General features: G+C 41.2%; 1 protein-coding gene and 2 pseudogenes across 1 annotated transcript; all 3 read right to left on the bottom strand.

The window, feature by feature from the left end:
- Positions 1-1,038: 1,038 nt before the first annotated feature.
- LOC127966593 (C3a anaphylatoxin chemotactic receptor-like) lies at positions 1,039-2,838 on the bottom strand. Its single transcript, XM_052567702.1, has 2 exons — positions 2,701-2,838; positions 1,039-2,109 (listed from the first exon to the last, which is right to left on the bottom strand). Exons 1-2 carry the CDS (start codon positions 2,836-2,838, stop codon positions 1,525-1,527), a joined length of 723 nt encoding a protein of 240 aa, XP_052423662.1. The 3' UTR covers positions 1,039-1,524.
- A 13,380-nt stretch (positions 2,839-16,218) lies between these two features.
- LOC127966139 (C3a anaphylatoxin chemotactic receptor-like) lies at positions 16,219-17,166 on the bottom strand (annotated as a pseudogene).
- Positions 17,167-25,358: 8,192 nt separating this feature from the next.
- LOC127966595 (C3a anaphylatoxin chemotactic receptor-like) lies at positions 25,359-27,369 on the bottom strand (annotated as a pseudogene).
- Between the last annotated feature and the right edge of the window lie 512 nt (positions 27,370-27,881).

Raw genomic sequence — 27,881 nt, 5'->3', positions numbered from 1 at the left:
ACCATTTTTGGTTCCCAAAAGAACCTTTCAGTGAACACTTCCTGAAAGAACCATTGTGAAGAACATTTTTTAAAATCTGAAAAAAATAATAATAATTCACTAAAAAGAACATTTTCTGCATTTGAAAGGTTCCATGGATTTTTAAGTTTCTTCATACAACCATTGATGTCAATAAAAAGGTTTATTTTTAAGAGTTTACAGTATGTCGTGAGGAAAAAGAGGAAGTTGTTTTGGTAGAAAATTACAAGTCAGTTTTGTCAGCAAACGTGCATGTGTTTAAAAATGTAACTGATTATTTTTTTACTTTTGCGTTTAAAGCATATCTGTTTTTGTTGTTTTTAAGAGGTTTAGAATTGAAAACATTAGGCTTGACCCAGAGAAAACTGTTGTTAGCAACTATTTGCAATAATTATAATAATTTTCACTCAAAATTAATTTAATGTTTATTGTACAGTCCAATGAACTTACATTTATACATTATTATCTTTGCACTTTATATGCAAAACACTATTTATACATAACAGACTTTGGTTGTAATTTATGACAAGTCCATGTAACACAAAAGTGAGGGAAAAAAAACATAACTGGAATATGAAAAATGTAAATATGTTTTAGGCTGATGATACACAGGCAACATTTTGAGGAAATTTTGCCATGCAACTTTTTTTGAACAATGTTGCTAGGGCACTTCCCATTGAGAATGGGTAATATTTATATCTGGATATTTTAGATCAGTTGTGAGCCCTGTGTCTGATATGGTTGCTGTTGACAGCAACATTGCCCAAGTTATCCTGTGTATCATAAACCTTAAGTTTTTTTTCATAAATGCAAGCTTTAAATTATGTATATACATGTATTCTTCTTAATCCATTCATTATAGAAACAACAAGCCATTATTAGTGAAATATTACAAATTTCATCTAAGCTGACAGCAAACAAATGAAGACACTATAGCATAATATTCTATTACTATAGTTCATCACAAAACACTGAAAATATATGAACAATACAGAAAAAGAAAAAGAAATCATGAATAAATGTTAGATGACTTGCTAAGTTTGACTTGATGAATTCTGATGAGAAATAGTTCAATAGTTTTAGAATAATAACACAAATCAATCAGAAAACTGAATAAATTAGTCGATATCTTCACTAAAGTGAATGCAAATTCTGTATATATATTTTTTTTCTTGTTGAATTCAGCATAGAAACCACATGCCATTCTTATGAATTCATATTAAAAGCTATTTCTAAGCTGATAGCAACCAAAAAAGTAAATCAAGCATCAGTATTCTATCGTTGTAAGATTAAGCTTTGACGATAGTTCACAAATCACCAATCACTGAAAATACATCAACAATACAGAGAGAAACATACAGGAATGATGAATCAGAGTTAGATGACTTGCTGACTTCAAGTTGATGAATTTAGAGAAGAAATAATTAAAACATCATCAAAATAGTAATACAAATCAATCAGAAAACAGAAAACAGTATATATAGTATAAATGAGCTGATATCTTCTCTACACTGAGTGTGTGTGTTGAGGCTGTGTGCATTGTGATGCTTGTGTTCCCTCCTCAGTGAAAACTCTTTCAAAAACACGTCTTAGAGAAAGTTTAACATTGCTCTTAAAATCCTGCCCCATGAAAACATACAGAATGGGGTTCAGACAGCTGTTGAAATACGCCAAAGAGATGGTCAACATATTCACTGCTAAAGCCACCGGGCGACTTGATTTCTTTCCGTACATTATTATCAAACGCAATATTTGATACGGCAACCAGCACAGAAAAAAGGCCACAATTACAGCCAAAATTATACGTAACACTCGTCCAGAGTGAAAATGACTCCTGCCTAATTTGTGTGCAATGAATCCGTAACATGTTGTGATGCATATGAGAGGAACCAAAAAGCCAAACACAAATCTGATGATGCTCAACCTTCCATACAATTCATAATTGTCTTTATCAGGTTGATAAAGCCGGCAGTATGTTTTATTATTTTTTGTGTAAGTCTCTCTTAACATTGTAAAAGGCAGACTGAGAATTGAAGCCAGAATCCAAGCCGATACACAGGACAATCGTGCGATGAACAAGCTGCGATGATTCTGAGCCCAAACCGGTGTGATCACCCGAGTAAACCGATCCAGACTAATCAAGCTCAGTGTGAAAACGCTGGCAAACCTGCTCATGAGCATAATGAAGGGGAAAATCTTGCACATTATGGATCCATACACCCAGTTTTCATTAAAACTCCTCTCGGTCACATAGTAAAGAGTGAAAAGGCAGCACAAGAGGTCAGCAATCGCTAGATTGAGAAACCCTACTGCATTAACAGTCCTCTTCATCTTCAATCCAGCAACATACACGACAAATGCATTTCCAGGAACACCAAGGATAAAAGTCAGGTAGAAGAAGACCAGAGAAATCACTCTCGTCCAACTTCTCAAAATTTCATGATAATCCTCCATTGCTGTGATTGAGTGGAAATGTCCAGTTTATCCTGCTAATATTACATATTGTCAATGTTAAAATAATGAATCATATTTAAAGTGTTGTGTCATAAGAAACTTTAAGAAATTAATATATGATCAGCATAAATTAATTATTATAAAAAATATGCATTTTGCATTACTTTAAAGTACATTCAAATGTTTAAAAATCATATCAATAGCTCTACATAAGTAATCATGACTCACAGTGTTATGATTCGATCCACTGTGATCCTGGCAAATGATTTCTTCTCTAATGTTCAAGACTTTATACCACTTCTTCAAATTTATCACGTCATCAGGCTTTACCAACATTTCAAACATGGTTGAGCTGTGAAACATCATGACCAACTTTATGGCACTTGGTATGTAAACACACATACACACAAAAATTGAGGGCATGATTCGAAAAAGCTAAGTGATCATACAAAAGTAGTTACACTTATGGTCTTCTGTCAAAAATGGAAATGAATGGGAAATGGGGAAAATACAGAACATTTTGTGTGTACAATCTACAAATCCCCCACAATGCAAACAAAAATTGCAATGCAATGAAGGGGTGAAACTCTAAAATATTTACCAACTCACACATGTGCGGACACACACTTGTACACACACACCTATGAACTGGTGTGACTGTAACACTGTAAATATAAAAAATAAAAGGAAGGGGTTACACTCTAAAATATCAAGAGCGTAAAAGAGATACATGCGCTCACACACACTCACAGACACACACATAGAGAATTATACATACTCAAATGAATTGGTATGGCTATAACCATATAGACAAAATGATTCAGAAGACTGAAATAAGAAGTTAAAATCAGATCAGACCCAGAAGGATTAACCTCTGATTTGGCATAATTTTTGTTACATTTTATACATTTGTAATGTTTTGTGTAACAAAATGCTTCCTGTGTTCAGGCTTGACTGTAATAATGTAGTAATACAAATACAAAGACCCATACTCAGAATTCAGAGCATGAATTCTGAGTATGGGTTACCATACTTGGCAGTATGTCACATCACTTTTTTACTTTAAATATCGATTAATAAAAGTCGCGTGGCAGCACTGACAAGTTTAATAATGTATTATTAATGGTTCATTGAATCCTTCGACTTGTTTGACTTGAAGTGGGTCATCACCATCAGACTGATCGGTGTGTGACATCAAAGTAGCGCAAGAGCTAAGACACCAGACGACTCCTTGTGCTTTTTAATCGCTCTCGCGGTCCTTTGATGTCATGCACCAATCGGTCTGTGCAGCACCACTTTTAAAAGCCTTCGAACTTCATTCAAAATGTGTATAAAGAAATTAAATGCTGCTGAGGGTTACTTGGAGATTAACAATTCTGCTCTGTCTTTATCTTCTGGTCTTAAATAACAATATTAACTTTTTAATGAATTGTTGTATAAGATTGTGACGAGTGGGGAGGGGCCGAGAGACGTGGGAACGAGGAGTGAGGCCAGGTGTAGTGATTGGAGATGAGTTGCACCTGCGCCCTACCACCTGTCTCGAGTCCCACGTAGGAGATGGAAGGATATAAAACTGGAGCGACGACCGTGAAGGACGAGAGAGGACCAGGCCTGGGACATTATTTTATGGTTTGGTTTTTATTTGCGCGAACCAGTCATCCGCGAGGGGCTGGTGCGCTGTTTTGTATTTATTTTGGATATTAAAATGTTTTGATTGTGCGCCGGTTCCCGCCTCCTTCTTCCGGATGATTAGGAAGTTTTTATCATTACAAAGATAAGTAGAGATGTTCTGATACCCTTTTTCTCTTCCCGATACCGATTCCGATACCTGGGCTCAGGGTATCGGCCGATACCGAGTACTGATCCGATACCTGGGTGTGTATCTGTATATACAGCTGTATATACTACTAGCCCTGTGTAAATTGCTAGAATTATTTTATGGTGACTTATCCCTTGATAAAACATGAACAAATACATGGTGAACTACTGTATTTATTACAGCATTTGTATTATCTGAAATGAATTTGACAGTAATATTATTTTCTTAAGTAAAAAAGAACTTCAAATGCAGCCAAAAATCTAACACCGCAAACTAAAAAAGTTTTTAGTATTTTATTTCTACAATATAACTGTATAAAAAACTGCAACATAAGTCTAGGAATATAAAAAATTCTATATTAATCAGATAATCTCTTTACAACAAAAGAAGTAAAAAACAAGCAACTGTCTAGGCATAATTATTATTATTAATAGAGACGTATTACTACATAGAGACGTAGCTAAATATACTGTAGGCTACAACAGTAGCTTAATATATTGTAAATTTACTCGCCATGAAGATCTTTGAGTGTCTGTGTTTATGATATGACAGTTTTCTCAAATGAAACGGTAAATTCTCATGAAGTGACTGTTTATGTGTTCGTGTCCTCATATAGTGACACACGGCAGAGACTGCAAAACAGTGAGCTCCCGCGCATCTGCGCCTGTCTCCCACAGAGATGTAGAATTTGCAGGAGTAATATTTAAATAGTATTTTGCAGTTTAATATTCACAGACACTAGTATATATTCGGCTACAGTATGGAGCCCTGCGCTTAGACTAACACGGAAGCGAATGAACGCAGCTGCGGGGGAGATGCTGCTATCATCACATTTTTACATTTTCAGCACCGACTTGGTAGTTCAAGTTCAAGTTCAAGTCTGCTTTATTGTCAATTTCCACATGTACAGTACATACATACAGAGAATCGAAATTGCGTTACTCTCAGACCCCGGTGCATACAGATAACATTAACATTAAAGCCTAAAAAAATAACTATATCAAATATGAACTGTAGATACGACTATACAAAATGGGAATGATAAAAAAGACATAATTACAAATAAAGTTAAATAAAGCAGCGCAAGGTAAATGACAGATATAGTGCAAATCAATGAAGTGAACAACAGAGCAGTTAAAATATTTTTTAGTGCAAAAAAAATCACTTATTAATAATATCTTATTAAGTCTGATTAAAGTGACAAGTGAGGTAGTGGAATGACGTCAGTTCCATGCCGAATGAGGTAGTGAGCGGTGAGTGAGCAGACCAATGCTGCACAAGTGACTAGTGCATGCCATCATATAATTAGTGGGGGGGGGGGGGGGGGTTCATAGTTCAGTGGTGCCTGGGGAAGAAGAGGGGAGGGGGGGCAGGTTTGGGAGGGAGTTCAGCTTCCTGACAGCCTGGTGGTTGAAGCTGTCCTTCAGTCAGCTAGTCCTGGCCTGGAGACTCCGCAGTCTCCTCCCTGATGGTAGCAGGCTGAAGAAGCTGTGTGATGGGTGAGTGGGATCACCTGCGATGCAGAGGGCTTTGCGGGTGAGACGTGTTCCATAGATGTCCTGGAGGGAGGGGAGAGAGACACCAATGATCTTCTCAGCTGCTCTCACTATGCGTTGCAGAGTCTTTCGGCAGGACGCGTTGCAGGCGCCATACCACACAGTGATGCAGCTCAACAGAATGCTCTCGATGGTGCCTCTGTAGAAGGTGTACATGATGGGGGATGGGGCTCTGGCTCTTCTCGGTTTGCGGAGGAAGTAGAGACGCTGTTGTGATTTCTTGGCCAGTGCTGCGGTGTTTTCAGTCCAGGAGAGGTCCTCTCTGATGTGCACACCCAGGAACTTGGTGCTGCTCACTCTCTCCACAGTCGCACCGTTGATGGTCAGAGGAACGTGCTGAGTGTGTGCTCTCCTGAAGTCTACAACAATCTCCTTTGTCTTCTCAACGTTCAGAGAGAGATTGTTGTCACTGCACCACTTGGCCAGGCGGCTCACCTCACTCCTGTAGTTTGTCTCATATTTGTTGCTAATGAGACCCACCACAGTTGTGTCATCTGCAAACTTAATAAAGAGGTTGGAGCTGTGTGACGGTGTGGAGTCATGGGTCAGCAGAGTGAAGAGGAGGGGGCTCAGCACACATCCTTGGGGGCCCCAGTGTTCAGTGTGATGGTGCTGGATGTGTTGCTGCCGACCCGTACTGCCTGAGGTCTTCCAGTCAGAAAGTCCAACAGCCAGTTGCACAGCGAAGTGTTGAGCCCCAGCTGACTTAGCTTGTAGATGAGCTGTTGAGGGATGATTGTGTTAAATGCTGAACTGAAGTCTATGAACAGCATTCTGACATATGAGTCCTTTTTGTCCAGATGGGTGAGTGCTGAGTGGACGGCAGTGGAGATGGCATCATCGGTCGACCGGTTGGACCGATATGCAAACTGGAAAGGGTCCAGGGAGGGGGGGAGGGCAGACTTGATGTGGTGCATGACTAGCTGTTCAAATCACTTCATGAGGATGGGGGTAAGTGCAACAGGACGGTAGTCATTGAAGCAGGATGGAGATGGCCTCTTCAGGACTGGGATGATGGTGGTAGTTTTAAAGCATGTGGGAACAACAGCCTGACTCAGTGATATGTTAAAAATGTCTGTGAAGACATCAGTGAGTTCTGCTGCACAGACTTTCAGTACACACCCAGGGATGTTGTCAGGACCCGGAGCTTTGCGGGCATTGATCCTGCTGAAGGATCTCCTCACACTGTCTGAGGTCAGCGTCATCACCTGGTTGTCGGGAGGAGGTGGAGTCTTCTGTGCAGTGGTGCTGTTTTGTTGCTCAAAGTGGCGAAGGTGTTCAGCTCATTTAGCAGAGAGATGTTGTTGTCACAGGTCCGTGGTGGGGGCTTGTAGTCCGTAATGGTCTGTATCCCCTGCCACAGGTTCCTAGTGTCTCTGCTGTTGCTGAATTGGTGAGCTATCCTCCTGGAGTGCTGTCTCTTAGCCTTTCTGATGCCACGGGACAGGTTGGCCCTAGCTGTTCTCAGGCCCACCTCATCTCCAGCTCTGAAGGCAGTGTTATGTGTCTTCAGGAGTCTGTAGACCTCCCCTGTCATCCATGGCTTCTGGTTGGCCCGGACAGTGATGGATTTTGTGACAGTTACATCATCAATACACTTATTGATGTAGGCAGTGACAGTCTCTGAGTACTCCTGGAGGTCAGTGGTGTTATTGCATGTGGCAGCCTGTTTAAACATGTCCCAGTCAGTTGTGTTGAAACAGTCCTGAAGAATCTCTGATGATCCTTCTGGCCACATTTTAATCTGTTTGTAAACTGATTTGGCGGCTTTAATGAGCAGTCTGTATGCAGGCATTAGCATAACAGTGATGTGGTCTGAGGCTCCGAGATGGGGGAGGGGGAGGGCTTTGTAAGCTCCTCTCTGTGTGGTGTAAACAAAGTCCAAAATGTTATTACCTTGTGTTGGAAAGTTGATGTGCTGGTGTATTTTTGGAAACACACTCTTAAGGTCAGCATGGTTGAAATCCCCAGCTATGATGAGAAAAGCATCGGGGTGTGCTGTCTGCTGCTCACTGATGTGCTGGTACAGTTCATTTAGTGCGTCGTTCCTGTTGCTGATGATGTTGAATGGGGGAATGTACACCGAAATGAGCAGTATAGCAGTATATTCCCTCGGCAGATAGAACGGCCGGCACTTAATAATCATAAACTCCACCAGGGGTGAGCAGTGTTTGCTGATCACAACAGTATCGCGGCACCACGTGTCATTGATGTAAACACAAAGCCCACCACCGCAGGTTTTTCCTCCCGCGACGAGAGCTCTGTCCGCTCGATAGCACATCAGCTGGTCGAGCTGAATAGCGCCGTCTGGAACGCTTTTGCTGAGCCATGTTTCCGTGAACACAAAAACACAACAGTCTCTTACAGTCCTCTGAGTTGAGGACAGAAACTCGCGACTGTATTTGCGCTTACAGACAGGTAGACGCGACAACCACGTACAAAAACACTGCGACTCACAAGACAAAAAATACGAAAACACCGTTCTGTCGGGACAGAGAGAAGCCGCTGCGTGTGGACGCGCCACCATCTTGAAGGAACATCTTGGTAGTGAAGTGCTAGTACTTGTGGGATCCCTAGTCGCCGTTTTACTGTCTGGTAATTCCAGTCTGAAATACTGCTAAACAGCGGACATACTGCTAACCACTGATCTATAATATAGAAGCGGCTTTACTGTCTGTTGGCAGTTTAGAATGCGATGAGCGATCCAGTCATAGATCAGTGCTGCTAATACGTTTTCATTTTTTCTTCGCTGCTCTAAACAGGGGTTGCTTGTGGCAACACAGCACAACTTCCTGTGTTTGCAATGCATTCTGAGCAGCGAAGAAGAACCGTGCAGCGGTTAGGCAAAGTTAGCGGTCATAACTAGGTCTTGAAAATGGTATTGGATCGGTATATGGGTTCATGTACTCACCGATGCCAGAATTTGTTGTGGTATCGGTGATATTTCCGATACTAGTATCGGAATCGAAACAACTCTAAAGATAAGTATCACATTTATCACTTCCAGTTACTTTTAGGGGAATCCTACGCTTCCTGGATGTGAATGCAGCACCTAAAACGTTATGCTCTATCCTTAACTTCTTGTCTAGATGATATATGTCCTTTCTCTTCCAGGCCAGCATGGGGTGCCTCTTCATACCCCTGGTTATCTGATGTTCTTCGTGAGCATCGGTCCAAACTCAGGGCAGCAGAAATAAAATGGCACAAATCAAAAGATCCGTCAGACCTGATTATGTATCAGTTTTTGCATTCATCTTTCTCTGCTGAAGTCCATATACTGCCAAATATTCATACTTCAACAACAAGATCAACAACGCTTCAGACACACATAATCTCTTCAAAACATTCAATTCTCTTCTCTGTTCCCTCCATCACCTCTTTAACAGCTGATGATTTCGCCACATTCTTCACAGACAAAACTAGAACAATTAGCAAGCAGTTCTCCACTCAACGCACATATGAACTTTAGCAGTTTAGTGCAGGGCTGTCACGTTATGTGTTAGGAAACACGAAGAAGGAACCAATTTGCAGGTACGTCGTTTATTAAAGGGGTAATCCAATAGAGTAAACAGTCCAGGCAGGGTCAAAACCAGTAGATCAAAGCAGACATAAACAAGACACTAACACAAGGCAAGACAAGGATGACGGGAATAAATAACTGTAACATTTAAACAAGGACTCCGTAACACAGACTAAGACAGACTGGGTATTTATACACAGAAGGATAATGGGGAAACAGGAGACAGCTGGGGAAACAATCAATTACACAACAAGGAGGAAGGTGACCATATAAGGGAACAGGAAGTGATCTGGTGACAGACACCGTGAGAAGGAAGACATCTAGTGGAACCCCGGGGAACAACAACCCAGACACTGTGACAAGGGCAACAATATATACTGTATACATATATATATATATATGTATAGTACACTCTTAAAAATAAAAAAATAAAGGTTCCAAAAGGATGTTTTTGCAGTGAGGCCACAGAAGAACTATTTTTGGTTCCCAAAAGAACCTTTCAGTGAACACTTCCTGAAAGAACCATTGCGAAGAGCATTTTTTAAAATCTGAAGAAAAAAAAATTCACTAAAAAGAACATTTTCTGCATTTGAAAGGTTCCATGGATTTTTAAGTTTCCTCATACATCCATTGATGTCAATAAAAAGCTTTATTTTTAAGACTTTTTAAGACAGTATGTCGTGAGGAAAAAGAGGAAGTTGTTTTGGTAGAAAATTACAACCGTCTGTTTTGTCAGCAAACGTGCATGTGTTTAAAGATGTAACTGATTTTTTTTTTTTACTTTCGCGTTTAAAGCATATCTGCTTTTGTTGTTGTTGTTGTCTTTAAGAGGTTTAGAATTGAAAACATTAGGCTTGACCCAGAGAAAACGCCTCAAGGTTACGTATGTAACCCTAGTTCCTTGAAGGAACGAGACGCTGCGTCGAAGCGCTTGGGGAACGTCCATGACGAGACCGACTCTGAATATCGTGTGCAATCTGTCCATCGGAAGGACGTGACGTCACGGGCAAGGTGACGTAGCGACCAGGAAGCTATAAAAGCACGTACCATGCAGCTGGCTTCAGCTTCGAGTAGGGAAGCAGGCGCTGGCAGGGGTGCCGGGAGTATGGCTCTGCGACGCAGCGTCTCGTTCCTTCAAGGAACTAGGGTTACATACGTAACCTTGAGGCGTTCCTTTTCAGGAACTCGAGCTGCGTCGAAGCGCTTGGGGAACGATGTGCCCACGCTGCCAGACTACCAAATCCCTGCTTAGTGTGTATCCGAAGAGCACAGCTGAGGCGAGGGAACAGAAGAGCCGGAGTGGCTCGCATATCAAGATCGTAGAATCTGACAAATGTAGAAGGCGTGGACCACCCCGCAGCGTTGCAGATGTCCAAGAGGGACACACCTGCTAGAAAGGCCTTAGAGGCAGCCATACTCCGTGTAGAGTGAGCCTTGGCTCCCAAAGAAAGGGGAAGACCAGAGGACTCATAGGACTCGTTGATAGCCTCGACTATCCAACGACTAAGGGTCTGCTTAGAGGCAGGGGAACCCTTTTTAGGAGGACCGTAGCAAACAAGCAATTGGTCAGGTTTTTTCCACAGCAGCTCTGTGGGCGTATGCGTCCAGTCCTCGAACTGGACACATACAATTTAGCTTCTCCTGGTCTGGTTCCCGAAAGGGAGGAGGACAGAAGGCCTGCAATACTATTGGTTGTTGCGTATCAGAGGGAATTTTAGGTACATAACCTGCTCGAGGGTATAAAAAATGGAGCTTTACAAAGAGCCTCTAACACCACAACCAAGTCCCAGGGGGGAACACGGGACCGTACTGGAGGTGTCAGCCTCAGTGCACCGTGGAGGAAACGTGTAACTAGGGGGTGTCTACCCACTGACTGACCGTTGAAAGGGACGTGGTAAGCAGCTATGGCCGCCACGTACACCTTTAAGGTGGAGTGAGTTAACCTCGGTTGGGAGACCAGAAGCTATGAGCTGTGCCCCCTCAGGGGCTACACAGACAACTTCCACAACTCTGGGCGAGGGAGAATATTTTGCCCTACGCCTGAGAGAGCAGATGTGTCCTGATCGGAATCACCCATGGAGAGCTGTCGAGGAGAGAGATCAGATCTGCGAGCCATACTGGGCCCGGCCAGAACGGGGCTACTAATAGAAGACGGACCCCATCCCGGCGTACTCTAGCCAGAACTCCCGGGAGCAGAGCGAAAGGGGGAAAGGCGTACAGATGAAGCCTCGGCCAGGTCTGTACCATAGCGTCCAGTCCCAGAGGAGCTGGATGAACTAGAGAGAAACAGAGGGGACATTGCGATATCTCTTGAGTCGCAAAGAGGTCCAAAACTCTCCATATCTACTTCACCACCTTGGGGTGAAGCCCCCGGGTCTCGGCCCCTGTCTCGACACTATGTCTGCTCCCACAGTCAATCTCCCAGGAATATACACTGCTCCGAACAAGAGGAGTTTGTCCTGGGACCACAGAAGGATCTGGTGTGCCAGCTTGTACAAGGGGTACGAATGCCGATCTCTCTGGTGACTGATATAAGAGATTGCCAATGTGTTGTCGGTGCGCACTAACACATGGTGACCTCTCAGGTCTGGGAGGAAATATTTCAATGCTCGATGCACAGCTAGCATCTTTAGACAACTGGTATGCCATGTCAGATGGCGACCGCTCCACAGACTGCAGGCAGGGTGGTCACTCATGACCGCACCCTAACCGGTGAGGGACACGTCTGTCGCTAGCGTTACACGGCGACCAAGAGCTCCCAACACCGGGCCCTGATTCAAGAACCAAGGTTTCTTCCATATGTCTAAGGCACGAAGGCATCGCCGCATGACCTGAATCGTTCGGAAAGGATTTCCTCTCGGGGAAAACCCCTTGGTCTTGAGCCACCACTGTAGGGGCCTCATGTGCAGGAGGCCAAAAGGTATCACGTTGGATGCAGCTGCCATGAGCCCTAACAGTCTCTGAAACTGCTTGACAGTGAGTGACTAGCCTTCTTTGACTCTCTTGACTGATGTGAGGATCGACTCGATCCGAGCAGGAGACATATGTGCCTGCATCGTGGTCGAATCCCATACTATGCCTAGATAGGTGGTTCTCTGAACTGGAGAAAGTACACTCTTCTTGGCATTCAGTCTCAAACCCAGCTCCCCTATATGGGCGAGAACGACACCTCGATGTCGAACCGCCATCTGCTCTGATTGAGCTAGAATCAACCAAACGTCAATATAATTTAGAATGCGGATGCCCTGCATACAGAGGGATACCAGAGCCGCATCTACACATTTCGTGAACGTGCGGGGTGAGAGTGCAAGGCCGAAGGGAAGTACTCGATATTGGTAAGCTTTGCCCCCGAAAGCGAACCTCAGAGACTTCCTGTGTTGTGGAAGGATGGATATTTGGAAGTATGCGTCTTTGAGATCTATTGCAACAAACCAGTCCTCGGATCTGATTTGAGCTACATCCTTTTTGACAGTGAGCATTTTGAACTTCAGTGACATAACTGAGAGGTTTAGATGACGTAAGTCTAATATCGGACGCAACCCCCACCACCCCCCCACCCTTCTTTGGAACTATGAAATACCGGCTGTAAAACCCGGATTCCCTGTCTAGAGGAGGGACCACCTCGATGGCCGCCTTCCTTAATAGGGTATTCACTTCTTGTTCCATCACCAGAGCATGCTGGGGGCCGACTACTGTCCGTGTAACCCCATTGAATGTCGGCGGTGGATGGCCGAACTGAATGCGATAGCCTCTTTCTACCGTGTGCAGGACCCATTGAGATACATTTGGCAGTAGTTTTCACGCTGCTAACTGATGTACTAAGGGAATCAGTCTCTCGAGACTGACCTCTGGTGTAAGAGGCCGCCAAAGGGGCGGTGAGCGTCTCAGCTCCGCTACGCTCACGGGCGGAAATAACTGAGAGCAGTACTCGCTGGAAGCGGCTGCGCCCTGAAACTCTGGCAGGGTTGGCAGACCCACCTCCCGAGGGCACTGAGGTGAGACGGGCACCGTGTAATGAGGTGGACACCGCTCTACCCCAGTAGGGGCCGCCCTCTGTAGTCGTGACCGAAATGCATCATGACTTTTTGGCCGTGGACCTCCCAGCCTGAAGTACGGCTCCGTCGGATTCGGATTAGGCTGAGAAGTCACTGGCCCAGAGCGTTGCTTCAGCCTCTGGTCCTGTTTCCTTAGCGGGGAACACGGGCGGCACCGCTCTGTTTGTACGCGGAGGGGTCTGCTCCTGCCCAGCAGTACCTCCAGTACATCTAACTTCACGAGTCAAATAACTGTCATTATATTCCTCAGAATTTAATGCAATCAGACAAGTAAACACGGTCTGGATTGAGATAAAATTCACATTAAAGTGATATATTGAACTCCTCGAAGTTAGATAACGGTCATTAGATTCCTCAGAATCTAATGCAATTCAACAATCAGACAAGTAAACACAGTCTAGATTGTGATAAAGTGCACATTGTAGTGATATATTAACTTCTCAAAGTCATTAAATTCCTCAGAATTTAAAATAATCAAACAATCAGACAAGTAGACACGGTCTAGATTACGATAAAATACAGATTGAAGTGATAGAACTAACTCCTGCTTATTAAATGGAGTTTAAATAACCAGACACGCGGTCGGGTATGGAAAAATTCACATCAAAACTGAAAATGATGTAATACACGTGTTGCCTCGACAGTGCGCGAATAGATTAGTCACACAAACAATATTAATCCCCTCAGAGATTAAATAGCTGCTCATTAACACTGCCCGAATAAGGCATAACACTGTTTGTTTTACACTGTGCTTATGCAACTTTATGTTTGTGCAACTACAAGCTCGCCAATGCCCTCCGTGTCAATCTCCTCGGAGAAAGAAAGGCAGAGCGTCAAGCCGATGCTCGGGGGGGAAGAACCGAAGCTCGGGCTTCCGAACCCCGGAATCAGGCAGATCTGGTGAATAAGGTAGGAGATAAGGACGTGCCCGTCTCCATTCCTTCCAGCAGATCGATCTGTCCATACTGCACTGGCTCCCTATCAAACATCGTATAGATTTTAAAATATTGCTTATTACTTATAAAGCCCTGAATGGTTTAGCACCTCAGTATTTGAATGAGCTCCTTTTACATTATACTCCTCTACGTCCGCTACGTTCTCATAACTCAGGCAATTTGATAATACCTAGAATATCAAAATCAACTGCGGGCGGCAGATCCTTTTCCTATTTGGCGCCTAAACTCTGGAATAACCTACCTAACATTGTTCGGGAGGCAGACACACTCTTGCAGTTTAAATCTAGATTAAAGACCCATCTCTTTAACCTGGCTTACACATAACATACTAATATGCTTTTAATATCCAAATTCGTTAAAGGATTTTTAGGCTGTATTAATTAGGTAAACCGGAACCGGAAACACTTCACATAACACCTGATGTACTTGCTACATCATTAGAAGAATGGCATCTACGCTAATATTTGTCTGTTTCTCTCTTGTTCCGAGGTCACCGTGGCCACCAGATCCAGTCTGTATCCAGATCAGAGGGTCACTGCAGTCACCCGGATCCAGTACGTATCCAGACCAGATGGTGGATCAGCACCTAGAAAGGACCTCTACATCCCTGAAAGACAGCAGAGACCAGGACAACTAAAGCCCCAGATACAGATCCCCTGTAAAGACCTTGTCTCAGAGGACCACCAGGACAAGACCACAGGAAACAGATGATTCTTCTGCACAATCTGACTTTGCTGCATCCTGGAATTGAACTACTGGTTTCGTCTGGTCAGAGGAGAACTGGGCCCCCAACTGAGCCTGGTTTCTCCCAAGGTTTTTTTCCCCATTCTGTCACCGATGGAGTTTCGGTTCCTTGCCGCTGTCGCCTCTGGCTTGCTTAGTTGGGGTCACTTCATCTACAGCGATATCATTGACTTGATTGCAAATAAATGCACAGACACTATTTAAACTGAACAGAGATGACATAACTGAATTCAATGATGAACTGCCTTTAACTATCATTTTGCATTATTGAGACACTGTTTTCCAAATGAATGTTGTTCAGTGCTTTGACGCAATGTATTTTGTTTAAAGCACTATATAAATAAAGGTGATTGATTGATTGATTATCCTGTGTATCATAAACCTTAGTTTTTTTCATAAATGCAAGCTTTAAATTATGTATTTACATGTATTCTTCTTAATCCATTCATTATAGAAACCACAAGCCATTATTAGTGAAATATTACAAATTTCATCTAAGCTGACAGCAAACAAAAGAAGACACTATAGCATAATATTCTATTACTATAGTTCATCACAAAACACTGAAAATATATGAACAATACAGAAAAAGAAAAATCATTATTAAATGTTAGATGACTTGCTAAGTTTGGCTTGATTAATTCTGATGAGAAATAGTTCAATAGTTTTAGAATAGTAACACAAATCAATCAGAAAACTGAATAAATTAGTCGATATCTTCACTAAAGTGAATGCAAATTCTGTATATATATTTTTTTTTTCTTGTTGAATTCAGCATAGAAACCACATACCATTATTATGAATTAATACTACAAGCTTTTTCTAAGCTGATAGCAACCAAAAAAGTTAATCAAGCATCAGTATTCTATCGTTGTAAGGTTAAGCTTTGACGATAGTTCACAAATCACCAATCGCTGAAAATACATCAACAATACAGAGTGAAACACACAGGAATGATGAATAAGAGTTAGATGACTTGCTGACTTCAAGTTGATGAATTTAGAGAAGAAATAATTAAAACATTATCAAAACAGTAATACAAATCAATCAGAAAACAGAAAACAGTATATATAGTATAAATGAGTTGATATCTTCTCTACACTGAGTGTGTGTGCTGGGGCCGTGTGGATTGTGATGCTTGTGTTCCTTCCTCAGTGAAAACTCTTTCAAAAACACGTCTTAGAGAAAGTTTAACATTGCTCTTAAAATCCTGCCCCATTAAAACATACAGAATGGGGTTCAGACAGCTGTTGAAATACGCCAAAGAGATGGTCAACATATTCACTGCAAAAGCCACCGGGCGACTTGATTTCTTTCCGTACATTATTATCAAACGCAATATGTGATACGGCAACCAGCACAGAAAAAAGGCCACAATTACAGCCAAAATTATACGAAACATTCGTCCAGAGTGAAAATGACTCCTGCCTAATTTGCGTGTGATGAATCCGTAACATGTTGTGATGCATATGAGAGGAACCAAAAAGCCAAACACAAATCTGATGATGCGCAACCTTCCATACAATTCATAATTGTCTTTATCAGGTTGATAAAGCCGGCAGTGTGTTTTATTATTTTTGTGCAAGTCTCTCTTAACATCGTAAAAGGCAGACTGAGAATTGAAGCCAGAATCCAAGCCGATGCACAGGACAATCGTGCGATGAACAAGCTGCAATGATTCTGAGCCCAAACCGGAGTGATCACCTGAGTAAACCGATCCAGACTAATCAAACTCAGTGTGAAAATGCTGCCAAACCTGCTGATGAGCATAATGAAAGGGAAAATCTTGCACATTATGGATCCATACACCCAGTTTTCATTAAAACTCCTCTCGGTCACATAGTAAAGAGTGAAAAGGCAGCACAAGAGGTCAGCAGTCGCTAGATTGTGAAACCCCTACTGCATTAACAGTCCTCTTCATCTTCAATCCAGCAACATACACGACAAATGCATTTCCAGGAACACAGAGGATCAAGGTCAGGTAGAAGAAGACCAGAGAAATCACTCTCGTCCAACTTCTCAAAATATCATGATAATCCTCCATTGCTGTGATTGAGTGGAAGTGTCCAGTTTATCCTGCTAATATTACATATTGTCAATGTTAAAATCATGAATCATATTTAAAGTGTTGTGTCATAAGAAACTTTAAGAAATTAATATATGATCAGCATAAATTAGTTATTATAAAAAATATGCATTTAGCATTACTTTAAAGTACATTCAAATGTTTAAAAATCATATCAATAGCTCTACATAAGTAATCATGACATGACATGAAAAAGCTAAGTGATAATAATAATAATAATAATACATTATATTTATAATGCACTTTTCATCAGAGATCTCAAAGTGCTACAGGGTTAAAACAAAAACAAAAAGATAAGCAGTTCTTTAATAATAATAATCTAAAAGGGACCAAAAGCTTTGCTAAAAAGAAATGTCTTGAGGCCTTTTTTAAAACAATCAGTAGATTGTGGAGCCCTCAAGGAGTCAGGGAGGCCATTCCACAGATGCGGGGCAGCAGTACAAAAGGCCCTGTCTCCCATTGTCCTCAGTCTGGTTCTGGGTATGTGGAGGAGGTTTGAGTGAGTGGAACGGAGGGAACGGGTTGTGGTTTGTGGGTTGATAAGTTCTTTTAGGTAGGAGGGGGCATGTCCATGGATGCATTGATGTGTGAGGAGTGAAACCTTGTACTCAATCCTGGTGGAGATGGGAAGCCAGTGGAGTGAGTGAAGAATGGGGGTAATGTGCTCATATTTCCGCACTCTCATCAGGATCCTAGCTGCAGAGTTTTGGATGTATTGAAGCCTCTGCAGACTCTTTCCAGGAATCCCAATGAGAAGTGCATTGCAGTAGTCCAGTCTGGAGGAGACAAAGGCATGAACCAGTTTTTCGGCATCTGAAAAGGTGAGAATGGGCCGGAGTTTGGAGATGTTACGGAGGTGGTAGAAAGAGGTCTTGCATAAGTGATTTATATGAGCTTCAAAAGTGAGTTGGGAGTCAATTTTTACACCAAGATTAGTTACTGTTGATGAGAGGGGAATGTTGGTGCCAGAAAAGGTGATACTGGTTATGGATGATGATTTGATTTGGTGAGGAGTGCCAATCAAGATGGCTTCGGTTTTGGAGCTATTTAGTTGAAGGAAGTTGTGCTCCATCCATACCTTTATCTCCTCCAGACAGGTGCTGAGTTTTGATGGGGATGACTGTGAGGGTGTGGATTCAGCTGTGGCATGTACATAGAGCTGTATGTCATCGGCATAGCAGTGGAATGAGATTTTGTGACGCCTGATGATTTGGCCAAGGGGGGTGAGGTAGAGAATGAAGAGGATGGGGCCAAGGACTGACCCCTGGGGGACACCGCAAGTAACTGTGTGTGGATATGATTTGGAGTGGCCCAGGGAGATGTATTCTGTCCGGTTTGTGAGGTATGATCTGAACCAACTGAGGGCAGTATCATTTAGTCCAGTAGTGAGGTGGAGCCGGTTTAAAAGAATACCATGGTCGACAGTATCAAATGCAGCAGAAAGGTCCAGGAGGATGAGGAGGGAAGGGGAGCCAGCATCAGATGATATGAGGAGGTCGTTTGTGACTCTAACGAGGGCAGTCTCTGTGCTGTGAGCAGAGCGGAAACCTGACTGGAATTTTTCAAAGAGGTTATTATATTTGAGGTGGTCCTGAAGGTGGCTGGCAACTGCTTTCTCAAGTACTTTTGATATGAAGGGGAGATTTGAGATGGGCCTATAGTTGAATAGGACTTCCGAATCAAGAGTGGGTTTTTTGAGCAGTGGTGTGATACTGGCATTTTTTAAGACAGGGGGAACGTGACCAGTTTTGAGGGAATGATTTATAACAGCAGTGATCAGGGGACTTAGGACGGTGATATGAGTTTTTACCAGGGAGGTTGGGAGAGGGTCCAGGGGACAGGTGGAGGATTTCATCTTCCTGATGATGTTCTGCACCTCTTCTGATGAAACCTCAGGAAAGCAGTTTAGGGGTTGGGAGATGGTATATGTTGGGGGAACAGTTTGGGTGGGAGGACCAGAAAGGGCAGAACGAATATGTGCAGTTTTTGACGTGAAGAAATCCATGAATTTATTGCACTGCTCTTCTGTAGCGGCAGTAAGTGGGGTCGATTGTGGTTTGAGAAGGTGGTTTATAGTGGAAAAGAGCTGCTTGGAATTTCCTGGACTGTTTCTGATGGCATCGGAGTAAAACTGTGACCTTGCCTCTTTGAGGGACTGTGCATATTTTTGTTGTTGCTTCCGGTAGATTTGTTTATGTACAGTGAGGCCAGAGGCTCTGAAACGCCGCTCAAGGACCCGCCCTGCTGCCTTCATCTTACGAAGCCCATCTGTAAACCAGGGTGCTGAGTGGGTGAAGGTGACTGTTCTTGTTTTAACAGGTGCATGGAGGTCCAGGAGGCTGCTCAGATGGCTGTTGTAGTAGTCCACTGCTTCGTCAGCTGATAAAAAGTGTGTGGAAAGATGCTGAAAGTCTGCTGCCAAGAGTTCTGGGTTTATGTTTTTTAGGTTTCTGAAACAGATGTTCCGCTTAGGCTTGGAGAGGCTGGATGGGGATGGCAAATCCATAGAGATTACCTTATGATCGGACACACCTAGGTCATACACCTGCAGGTTGGTGAGAGGGGCAGAGTTAGTAATGACCAGGTCCAGGGTATGCCCCCTGGTGTGTGTGGGAACACCAACAAGTTGTTTTAAGTTAAAGCAGTCCAGTAATTGAAGAAATTCAGCTGAAAAACGGCAGGAGGGGGTGTCAACATGGATGTTCATATCACCTAAAATTATAACATCGGCGGAGGATGTGCAGAAAGTTGTGAGGAGATTTGACATCTCAGTGATAAATGATGGGTTTGATTTTGGTGGTCGGTAGATGAGAAGGAACAACACAGGGGAAGGGTACTTACATTTAAATGCAAGGCATTCAAATGAAGATAGTTCAGGTAATGGTTGCAGAGATAAATCCAGATCGCTGCGATGGATGACTGACAGGCCGCCACCACGCCCCGTGCTGCGAGCTTTCTGGAGGTAGCTATATCCTTGGGGACAGCTCTCGTTTAAAGAAAAAAAGGTATTTGGTTGGTGCCAGGTCTCTGTAATGCACATATAATCCAGAGATTTTTCCAGGATATGGTCATGAATGAGGCAGGATTTGTTTGTAATAGACTGTGCATTTAAGAGTTCGATTTTGCTACTTGATGAAGCAACAAATCTTTGCACTGGCCGTAGCAGACTGGAGTCCACTCCACGTTTTGCATTCAGCTTCAGTGTATGTGGTGCGACAGTTCGTGTTGCTGACCAGAGAGCCGGGATGGTAGGACTTGTCTGTGAGCAGACAAACTTTCTGCGGGAACTTCTATGGAGATAGCGTGGACGGCGGAGAATTCCTAGTTGTTTAAGCACTGCAATGCACGGTGGAGTGAGGAAACTGTTGAGTTTCATCAGCTGGTTGACGGAGTAACTCAACATAGTGGAGGCGGCGGCGCGGAAAAACGGCCGTTTTTAGCCGCGTAGCAGCTGCGATGCACGAGCAGCGACGACCAATTCCAGGGAGGCTCCGAGCAGGTGTTTTGCTAGCGGCAACAGGTAGGCCACCGCTAGACTCAAAAGCTACCTGATAACGTTAGCTATCCAGTAAGGCCCACAGTTCGGTGGTGCGGGAGGTAAACAGTTTATTTTTATTTTTTTTTTTTTGTAAAAGGTCCACTGGTCGGTGGCGAGGGTAGAGGATAGTAAAAGATAAAAAGGTTAAAAACTTGGCGTTGTTTTGGCGCAACTGGAGAAGCGGCGAACAGACAGCGCCAGCGTCCTCTCCACAAGCCAGCGTCTCTCTCTCTCTCTCTCTGAGACACTAAAACAGAACATTACATTTTTTTTTTTGATCATACAAAAGTAGTTACACTTATGGTCTTCTGTCAAAAATGGAAATGAATGGCAAATGGGAAATGGGGAAAATTGTGTGTACAATCTACAAATCCCCCACAATGCAAACAAAAATTGCAATGCAATGAAGGGGTGAAACTCTAAAATATTTACCAACTCACACATGTGCGGACACACACTTGTACACACACACCTATGAACTGGTGTGACTGTAACACTGCAAATATAAAAAATAAAAGGAAGGGGTTACACTCTAAAATATCAAGAGTGTAAAAGGGATACATGCGCTCACACACACTTACACACACTCACAGACACACACATACAGAATTATACATACTCAAATGAATTGGTATGGCTATAACCATATAGACAAAATGATTCAGAAGACTGAAATAAGAAGTTAAAATCAGATCAGACCCAGAAGGATTAACCTCTGATTTGGCATAATTTTTGTTACATTTTATACATTTGTAATGTTTTGTGTAACAAAATGCTTCCTGTGTTCAGGCTTGACTGTAATAATGTAGTAATACAAATACAAAGACCCATACTCAGAATTCAGAGCATGAATTCTGAGTATGGGTCACCATACTTGGCAGTATGTCACATCACTTTTTTACTTTAAATATCGATTAATAAAAGTCGCGTGGCAGCACTGATAAGTTTATGAGCTTCTGAATGTTACTTTTTGCAAAGCATGATCTTGGTGTGCGAGGTGTGTGTGTGAGTGAGTGTGTGTGTATTTGCGCACATGTATCAATTATTAAAGCAGCACATTAACGGTGATTAAACAGATTTTTAATGCATTGACCTTGTCACACACACATATAGCACACTGTGTATCTGTTATTAAAACAATTTATACAAAAATATTCAGAAACTATTTGCATCAAATTGTTTTTTTTTTAATCATATTTAAAAATGTGTATGTACCGTTTAAATACAGAATACATTAAAACGGGGGGTTTGGGGGGATGTTGTGTTGGCACTGTCACCAGAAAAATTTAAAATGGCAAGCCATGCCAAAATGTTTGACGACCCCTGCTCTAAATAATAAACTAAAGCTGCCAGTGGGTGTTGGTAAATGTCTTAATGATTAAGTCAACAAGTAATTTATTCATTTATTTGATTCGTTTAAATAGCTGATTCATTCAGGAGTGAAGTAAATGCTTTTTTATGAATGGTTCATTGAATCCTTCGACTTGTTTGACTTGAAGTGGGTCATCACCATCAGACTGATCGGTGTGTGACATCAAAGTAGCGCAAGAGCTTAGAGACCAGACGACTCCTTGTGCTTTTGAATCGCTCTCGCGGTCCTTTGATGTCATGCACCAATCGGTCTGTGCAGCACCGCTTTTAAAAGCCTTCGAACTTCATTCAAAATGTATATTAAGAAATTAAATGCTGCTGAGGATTGCTTGGAGATTAACAATTCTGCTCTGTCTTTATCTTCTGGTCTTAAATAACAATATTAACTTCTTAATGAATTGTTGTATAAGATAAGTAGAGATGTTCTGATACCCTTTTTCTCTTCCCGATACCGATTCCGATACCTGGGCGCAGGGTATCGGCCGATACCGAGTACTGATCCGATACCTGGGTGTGTATCTGTATATACAGCTGTATATACTACTAGCCCTGTGTAAATTGCTAGAATTATTTTATGGTGTGCTTCAGACTTATCCCTTGATAAAACATGAACAAATACATGGTAAACTACTGTATTTATTACAGCATTTTTATTATCTGACATGAATTTGACAGTAAAATTATTTTCTTAAGCGAAAATGAACTTCAAATGCAGCCAAAAAACTAACACCGCAAACTAAAAAATTTATTTTAGTTTTACAATATAACTGTATAAAAAACTGCAACATAAGTCTAGGAATATAAAAAATTCTATATTAATCAGATAATCTCTTTACAACAAAACAAGTAAAAAACAAGCAACCGTCTAGGCATAATTATTATTATTAATAGAGACGTATTACTACATAGAGACGTAGCTAAATCTACTGTAGGCTACAACAGTAGCTTAATAAATTGTCAATTTACTCGCCATGAAGATCTTTGAGTGTCTGTGTTTATGATATGACAGTTTTCTCAAATGAAACGGTAAATTCTCATGAAGTGACTGTTTATGTGTTCGTGTCCTCATATAGTGACACACGGCAGAGACTGCAAAACAGCGAGCTCCCGCGCATCTGCGCCCGTCTCCCAAAGAGATGTAGATTTTGCAGGAGTAATATTTAAATAGTATTTTGCAGTTTAATATTCACAGACACTAGTATATATTCGGCTACAGTATGGAGCCCTGCGCTTAGACTAACACGGAAGTGAATGAACGCAGCTGCGGGGGACCGAATATACTCGGGAGTCCGTAACTTACTACCGGTACTACAGAGACGCTGCTATCATCACATTTTTCAATTTTCAGCACCGACTTGGTAGTGAAGTGGCAGTACTTGTGGCATCCCTAGTCGCCGTTTTACTGTCTGGTTGTTACGGTCTGAAATACTGCTAAACAGCGGAAATACTGCTAACCACTGACCTATAAAATAGAAGCGGCTTTACTGTCTGTTGGCAGTTTAAAATGCGATGAGAGATCCAGTCATAGATTAGGGCTGCTAACGCGTTTTCATTTCTTCTTCGCTGCTCTAAACAGGGGTTGCTTGTGGCAACACAGCACAACTTCCTGTGTTTGCAATGCATTCTGAGCAGCGAAGAAGAACCGTGCAGCGGTTAGGCAAAGCTAGCGGTCATAACTAGGTCTTGAAAATGGTATCGGATTCATGTACTCGCCGATGCCGATGCCAGAATTTGTTGTGGTATCGGTGATATTTCCGATACTAGTATCGGAATCGGAACAACTCTAAAGATAAGTATCACATTTATCACTTCCGGTTACTTTTAGGTGATTCCTACGCTTCCTGGATGTGAATGCAGCACCTAAAACGTTATGCTCTATCCTTAACTTCTTGTCTAGATGATATATGTCCCTTCTCTTCCAGGCCAGCATGGGGTGCCTCTTCATACCCTTGGTTATCTGATGTTCTTCGTGAGCATCGGTCCAAACTCAGGGCAGCAGAAAGAAAATGGCACAAATCAAAAGATCCGTCAGACCTGATTATGTATCAGTTTTTGCATTAATCTTTCTCTGCTGAAGTCCATATACTGCCAAATATTCATACTTCAACAACAAGATCAACAACGCTTCAGACACACGTAATCTCTTCAAAACATTAAATTCTCTTCTCTGTTCCCTCCATCACCTCTTTAACAGCTGATGATTTCGCCACATTCTTCACAGACAAAACTAGAACAATTAGCAGGCAGTTCTCCACTCAACGCACATATGAACTTTAGCAGTATAGTGCAGGGCAACAATATATATATATATATATATATATATATATATATATATAAGTACACTCTTAAAAATAAAGGTTCCAAAAGGATGTTTTTGCAGTGAGGCCACAGAAGAACCATTTTTGGTTCCCAAAAGAACCTTTCAGTGAAAACTTCCTGAAAGAACCATTGTGAAGAATATATTTTAAAATCTGGAAAAAAAAAAAATTCACTAAAAAGAACATTTTCTGCATTTGAAAGGTTCCATTGATTTTTAAGTTTCTTCATACAACCATTGATGTCAATAAAAAGCTTTATTTTTAAGTGTTTACAGTATGTCGTGAGGAAAAAGAGGAAGTTGTTTTGGTAGAAAATTACAAGTCAGTTTTGTCAGCAAACGTGCATGTGTTTAAAGATGTAACTGATTATTTTTTTACTCTTGCATTTAAAGCATATCTGTTTTTGTTGTTGTTTTTGTTGTTTTTAAGAGGTTTAGAATTGAAAACATTAGGCTTGACCCAGAGAAAACTGTTGTTAGAAACTATTTGCACTAATTATAATAATTTTCACTCAAAATTAATTGAATGTTTATTGTACAGTCCAATGAACTTACATTTAAACATTATTATACTTGCACTTTATATGCAAAACACCATTTATACATAACACACTTTGCTTGTAATTTATGATAAGTCCATATAACACAAAAGTGAGAAAAAAACAACTGGAATATGAAAAAATAAAATATGTTTTAGGCTGATGATACACAGAGCAAATTTTTTAGGAATTTTGTCAGGTAAATTTTTTTGAACAATATTGCTGGGGCACTTCCCATTGAGAATGGGTAATATTTCTATATGGATATTTTAGATCATTCGTGAGCCCTGTGTCACACCCAGTTGTCTTTTGACGCAACATTACCCAAGTTATCCCATGTATCATAAGCCTTAAATTTTTTTTCTTCATAAATGCAAGCTTTAACTTATGTATATACATTTATTCTTCTTAATCCATTCAGTATAGAAATCACAAGCCATTATTAGTGAAATATTACAAACTTTATCTAAGCTCACAGCAAACAAAAGAAGACACTATAGCATAGTATTCTATTATGCTGGTTTTAAACTTTGGTAAAAGTTCATCACAAAACACTGAAAATATATGAACAATAAAGAAAAAAACTGGATCATGAATAAAAGTTAGATGACTTGCTAAGTTTGACTTGATGACTTTTGATGAGAAATAATTAAATAGTTTTAGAATAGTAACACAAATCTATCAGAAAACTGAATAAATTAGTCGATATCTTCACTAAAGTGAATGCAAATTATGTAAAACATTTTCTTCATGAATTCAGCATAGAAACCACATGCCATTATTATTAATTAATATTACAAGCTTTTTCTAAGCTGATAGCAACCAAAAAGTTAATCAAGCATCAGTATTCCATCGTAGTAAAGTTAAGCTTTGACGATAGTTCACAAATCACCAATCACTGAAAATACATCAACAATACAGAGAGAAACACACAGGAATAATGAATAAGAGTTAGATGACTTGCTGACTTCAAGTTGATGAATTTAGAGAAGAAATAGTTAAAACATTATCAAAATAGTAATACAAATCAATCAGAAAACAGTATATATAGTATAAATGAGCTGATATCTTCTCTACACTGAGTGTGTGTGCTGTGGCTGTGTGGATTGTGGTGCTTGTGTTCCCTCCTCAGAGAAAACTCTTTCAAAAACACGTCTTAGAGAAAGTTTAACATTGCTCTTAAAATCCTGCCCCATGAAAACATACAGAATGGGGTTCAGACAGCTGTTGAAATATGACAAAGAGATGGTCAACAGATTCACTGCTGAAGCCACCAAGTGACTTGGTTTCTTTCCGTACATTATTATCAAAGGCAATATGTGATACGGCAACCAGCACAGAAAAAAGGCCACGATTACAGCCAAAATTATACGAAACGCTCGTCCAGAGTGAAAATTACTCCTGCCTAACTTGCGTGCGATGAATCCGTAACATGTTGTGATGCATATGAGAGGAACCAAAAAGCCAAACACAAATCTGATGATGCTAAAAATTATATACACTTCAAAATTGTCTTTATCAGGTTGATAAATCTGGCACAGTGTTTTATTATTTTTAGTTTAAGTCTCTCTTAACATCGTAAAAGGCAGACTGAGAATTGAAGCCAGAATCCAAATCGATACACAGGACAGTCGTGCGATGAACAAGCTGCGATGATTCTGAGCCCAAACCGGCGTGATCACCTGAGTAAACCGATCCAGACTAATCAAGCTCAGTGTGAAAACGCTGGCAAACCTGCTGACGAACTTAATGAAGGGGAGAATCTTGCACATTACGGATCCGTACGGCCAGTGATCAAATGTGCTCTTGGTGATGTAGTAAATAGTGGAAAGGCAGCACAAGAGGTCAGCAATCGCTAGATTGAGAAACCCTACTGTATTAACAGTCCTCTTCATCTTCAATCCAGCAACATACATGACAAATGCATTTCCAGGAACACCGAGGATCAAGGTCAGGTAGAAGAAGACCAGAGAAATAACTCTCATCTGACTTCTCAAAATATTATGATAATCCTCCATTGCTGTGATTGAGTGGAAGTGTCCGGTTTATCCTGCTAATATGACATATTGTCAATGTTAAAATCATGAATCATATTTAAAGTGTTGTGTCAGATAAGAAACTTTTAGAAATTAATATAAGATCAGCTGAATTATGATAACAAATATGCAAACAAATAAATGCTATTTTAGCATTACTTTAAAGTACATAAACTGTTTAAAAATCATATAAATAGCTCTACATAAGTAAGCATGACTCACGGCCTGATGATTCGATTCACAGTTATCCTGGCAAATGATTTCTTCTCTAATGTTCAAGACTTTATACCACTTCTTCAAATTCATCACGTCATCAGGCTTTACCAACATTTCAAAAATGGTTGAGCTGTGAAACATCATGACTAACTCTGTAAAGCTAGTTAATGTGCAGTCTTCAGTCACAATCAACACACCAACTCACGCACGTGCGGACACACACTTGTACACACACGCTTATGAACGGGTGTGACTGTAACACTGCATATATGTAAAATAAAAGGAAGGGATTACACTCTAAAACATTAGTGTAAAACGCATACATGCACTCACACACACTTACTTACACACACTCACAGACAACACATACAGAATTATACATACTCAAATGAATTGGTATGGCTATAACCAGTGGTTAAAGTGGGATTTGGCAGGTGGGGGAACCCTCAAATTTTGTGTAGGTGCAACAGGGAAAAATTACTCGCCATGGGACAACATATTGAGTATCGCGGTATGGAAATAATTTATCACAATAGGTATCACAATACTTATTTACTTGATAGAGTTTTTATTGTTTTCAATTTTGTTTTAATTTTCAGTTTAATTTTAGTTAGTTTCATCAATGGTTTTGTTAATTTTAGTTTATATTTTTCATT

The sequence above is a fragment of the Carassius gibelio genome, chromosome B10 (assembly GCF_023724105.1).
Source record: "Carassius gibelio isolate Cgi1373 ecotype wild population from Czech Republic chromosome B10, carGib1.2-hapl.c, whole genome shotgun sequence".
Taxonomy (NCBI): domain Eukaryota; kingdom Metazoa; phylum Chordata; class Actinopteri; order Cypriniformes; family Cyprinidae; genus Carassius; species Carassius gibelio.
Note: the sequence above shows the minus strand (reverse complement) of the source record. Positions and strands in the feature narration are given on the sequence as shown.